At 21.6% G+C, this 5,071-nt stretch overlaps 2 protein-coding genes across 2 annotated transcripts; one reads left to right on the top strand and one right to left on the bottom strand.

The window, feature by feature from the left end:
- Positions 1-223: 223 nt before the first annotated feature.
- Positions 224-958, top strand: PRSY57_0214100 (hypothetical protein; the record flags this gene model as incomplete). The annotated part of the gene is made up of 1 exon (XM_012905575.1): positions 224-958. One exon carries the CDS (start codon positions 224-226, stop codon positions 956-958), a length of 735 nt encoding a protein of 244 aa, XP_012761029.1.
- Positions 959-1,949: 991 nt separating this feature from the next.
- Positions 1,950-4,964, bottom strand: PRSY57_0214200 (acyl-CoA synthetase; the record flags this gene model as incomplete). Its single annotated transcript, XM_020114428.1, has 1 exon — positions 1,950-4,964. One exon carries the CDS (start codon positions 4,962-4,964, stop codon positions 1,950-1,952), a length of 3,015 nt encoding a protein of 1,004 aa, XP_019970899.1.
- Positions 4,965-5,071: the final 107 nt, after the last annotated feature.

A 5,071-nucleotide genomic window follows, 5' to 3' on the forward strand; every position in this document is an offset into this window, starting at 1 on the left:
TTCTTAATTCAATCTGTTACAATTAAAAAGAAAAAAAAAAAAAAAAACAGGATTTCGTTTTTTTTTTTTTTTCTTTTTGAAAACAATATATAAATTACAAAAAAAGAAAATATAAATAAGAAAAAGTTAAGAAAAAAAACAAAATAAAAATAAGTTTATACATACATATTTTTTTATATATACACATAATATACTTATATATGACGTCTTTTTTTTTTATAAGATGAAAAAAAAAAATAACAACAAGTTACATTACCTCGATTCTAAAGGGAAACTTTATACTAGTGGGCTTAGATCTGATACGAAAGAGAAATATGGGGAAATACCTTCATCTAATAAAAATCATAACTTGATAGAAAAATACAATGAATTACAAAGTTTATTATCCAAGGAAGAAGAAAAGTATGATTTTGTGAAAAATGAATTAGGGGAGTTACAAAAACAAAAAGATTTGCTAAAGTGGCATTTGTGTAACAATATTAAAAAGTTAAGTATGAAAAGAAGTGACTACAAATTTAAAACAGAAACAAAAAGTAAATTAGAATCTAAATTAAAATCATTAAAAGATACGAATAAAATTCATAAGTTTGAACATGATACTTTAGAAGAATTAGTACACAAAATGGAACAAGAGTTAGAAACCAAAATGTACATAAAAAATGATATAGAAAATATATTTAATGAATGTATTAATAAAAAAGATGAATATCTCAAAGATATAACTCAAGAAAGAATCAGTGCATTCAAAGAAAGAAAAAAAAGACAAAACCAGTTACAAAAATTATTATTAATTATGAAACAAGAAAATAATAAAAATTATAATATTAACTATCTGAAGAAATATGAAAGTAATCTAATGAATGAAATTAATAGTTATAAAAATTATAAAGATTTCGAAACTAAAATTGCTATGGATTTAATTGATGATCATTCTTTAAACGATCTGTACGTTACATGAATAAAAAAATATATATTTTTTTTTTTTGGTTGAGGGGGTGTGACATGGGAAAATTAATGTATTTTTTTTTTAATATATGAATGATATAAAAAAAAAAGGAATTATGAAAAAATAAATAAATAAAAATATATTTATACATATATATATATATATATATATATATATATATATATATTTATGCATGCTGTGTGGATTCTTTTTTATTTATTGCATTAATTATACACAATTTGCTTTTCTATATTATGTTGTGTACTTTCTTTGTTTCTTAATATATTCAATATTAAAAAAAAAAAAAAAGAAAAAAAAAAGAAAACAAAAGAACAATTATGCTGTAGGATTATAAAATTTTATGTTATCCTATTTTACTACATTTTTCCTTTTATTAATTGTATATAAATTTAAGAAATTATTAAAGACAGATAATATATGTTTATGAAAATATTTAAGAAATGTTTTAATTTAAACAGAAATATTTAAGTAAAATAAAAATATATAAAAAAAATATATTATGTAAAAAAATATAATATAAAGATAATATAGAACTAAAACATATTAATTTAATTTAAAAAATGAAATAAAATAAAATAAAATAAACATATACAATTGATATGTAAAATTTTACAAATAATATTTAAAAATTAAAATTTATGAGGAATCTAGGAGAAATAAATTGGTTATATAAATAAATAAATATAAATAAATAAATAAATAAATAAATAAATATATATATATATATATATATATATATATATATATATATATATATATTAAGTTTAATTCTTATGGTATTATAAATATAAGTTTCCCATTTAATATAATTTGTGAAACTTATTATTCTTTACAAAAAAATGACAAAAAAAATAAATATGAGGAAAATAATATTAATAGAATATATGTAATAAGATACATATATATAAATATATACATATATATATATATATATATATTATTTTTTTATATATTTTTGATTATTTGATATTTTTTGTTTTATTTATGAATTCATTTCAAGTTCTTCTCGTTCAGTTTGAACTTGAAATTTGGATTTATTTGATTGTACTTTATTTTTTTCAGGTATTTTTAAAGATGCATCAGCAGATTTGAGGGTGGATTTTAATGTAATATTTGACATATTATTTTGTTGCGGTTTTTCAATTTTATTTTGCACTGGTATTGATATATTATCCTGTGGAAGTGTTGATGTATTTTTTTCTTTAGATTTTGATTTATTTTTTTCTTTAGATTTTGATTTATTTGTTTGTACTTTATTTTTTTCAGGTATTTTTAAAGATGCATCAGTAGATTTGAGGGTGGATTTTAATGTAATATTTGACATATTATTTTGTTGCGATTTTTCAATTTTATTTTGCACTGGTATTGATATATTATCCTGTGGAAGTGTTGATGTATTTTTTTCTTTAGATTTTGATTTATTTTTTTCTTTAGATTTTGATTTATTTTTTTCTTTAGATTTTGATTTATTTTTTTCTTCAGATTTTGATTTATTTTTTTCTTCAGATTTTGATTCATTTTTTTCTTCAGATTTTGATTCATTTTTTTCTTCAGATTCTGATTCACTTTTTTCTTCAGATTTTGATTCATTTTTTTCTTCAGATTTTGATTCATTTTTTTCTTGAGAACGTGATTTTCTCTTTTGTGATAATCTTGAAAAAAAACTTTTTTTAGATTTTTGTTGATGGTTTTCATCATTTTTTTTTTCCTGTTCACCTGAAGTTTCCTTTTTTAAATGTTGAGTGTGTTGCGTTTGACCTTTTAATTTTTTTTTAAATATATTTTTAACCTGATCAATGAAGAAAGCATAATCTTGTATGACAGAAAATCTCTTGACCTTCATTGTTGGTGTAAGGTAATTGGTTGTATCCCAAGTTTTGGACGTTAAGTAAATATGATTAATAATATTATACCTATTTAAATTTGTATTATTATATACTTCTAACATTTTATTTTTAACGTAATTAATAAAATATTTTGTATTTAGGTTTTTATCAGATAATTTATCTAAATAATTATTTTCATTAATTCCAGTATCATTTAACATATTATCATCTCTTAAACATCTATATAATAAATATTTATCAACAGAAATAATAGCTAAGGCTTCATCTAAAGAATCATCACCATAAACAACACAATGATTAATAAAAGGAATTTCTGAATAAATATTATTTAACAAATCTGTTTCTATATATTCTCCTTGTGACAATTTCACTAAACCTTTAGATCTATCTAAGAAAGTTAATGAACCATTATCATTTATTTGAACGATATCCCCTGTTACAAAAAAACGATCATATGTAAAAGAATTTTCCGTTAGTTCTCTTTCTAGAAAGTATCCTTTAAATATGGAATCACTTTTAATTAATAATTCTCCTTTAGGTGTAGAATCAGATGCTTTATAAGTTTCCCATGTTCTTACTTTATATTTTGTATTAGGGGATATGGGACCTCCCATACTTTCTGTATTATAATCTCTTCTTTGTTGTACAAAAATAGGACCTGTCGTTTCTGTTAAACCATAGCCTTGATAAAAGTTGACATTTAATATAACACGTAATTCTTCAGCAATTCTTGGAGATAACTTTCCACCACCATTTAATATGACTTCTAAATTTGGGTTCACACAATTTCTAATTTTAGTTGAATATCCGGTTATTCCTTCTAATAAATTTGTAAAGCAATCACAATTAACAGATCTACGTAATGAGAAAACATTTTTTATATTTCTTCTTTTAATATCTGACAAATTATTTATTTCTGCCATAATATTTGAATAGATTCTATTAAAAACTTTGGGTACCCCTACTAATAATTCTCCTTTTGAATTAAACATATCTCTAGAAAAGAAATTGATATTTTTGCTCCAAATATCTACTTTTATACCGCATAAGAAAGCAACATATACATTAATCCTTTCATATATATGTGATACAGGTAAATAAGATAGATGTGCTTTTGGATGATAATTTAGCATACTGTGTTTACATAGTGGTACTATAGCATTATACATATTTAAATTACTTAACATAACACCTTTAGGTTTTCCAGATGTTCCAGATGTATATACAATAGAAGTAATAAAATCTGGTTCCTCATTTTGAATATTATAAATTTTAGTTGGGACACTTGATACGTCATCAAATTCTAAAAATCTGATTCCAACATATTTTGATCTTTCTTTTAAATCTTTTATTTTTTCTAATTTTTCTACATCATATTCAGCAAGACCCATATTAATTTCAAACGATTCATCAGACTCTTCACTGTTTTCATCATCATCACTACCATCATCATATTCTGAAACGTTATTTTCATTGTTAAAAACATAACGAAGAATATCTATTCGTATAGGTTTTACTAAGTTATCTAAAATTATTAATTTTTTCAAATATGGTAATTCATGTCTACGAAGTAATAACCCATCAACTAAATCTAAATCTAAACATAACCATTCTAATTTCGTTTCATTTAATATGTTTACAATTACATCTATACTAAATTTAGAATGTAAAATCAAGCTTGTTACACCACTCATCATAGCTGCCATATCAGCAATTAACCAATTTATAGAATTGCTACCATATATACCTAATAATCTAAACCATCCACGATTTTGATGTTCTTTATAACTTTTACCTTGTATACCTTGTCCTTCAAAATTATTTAATGCATGACTAAGCGATAAGACTTTTCTGAAAAATCTCCCATATGTTATAAAATTTTGTGGTTCACCATAAGCATGTTCGACTATTGCTATTTTATTATTACGTAATCTATATTTTTTTAATAATAATTTCATAATAGGCTTATAAATAAATAAGGACTTTCGAATTAAATGATCTTTCATACAATATGTATTTGATTCATTCTCATATATCGCCTTCTCACAAATTTCTGAATAACCTTTATCTTTACCAAAACAACCAGACTTACAAGGATATACATGAATTATGTAAATGATAAACAGATACACACTAAATATAATGTGCATTTTCTTCTACCCTTGCATTTATTATACACACATACAAAAAAAAAAAAAAAAAAAAAAAAAAAAAAAAAAAAAAAAAAAAAAAAAAAAAATAAATAAAAAAAAAAAAA

This window comes from Plasmodium reichenowi, chromosome 2, assembly GCF_001601855.1.
Source record: "Plasmodium reichenowi strain SY57 chromosome 2, whole genome shotgun sequence".
Classification (NCBI taxonomy): domain Eukaryota; phylum Apicomplexa; class Aconoidasida; order Haemosporida; family Plasmodiidae; genus Plasmodium; species Plasmodium reichenowi.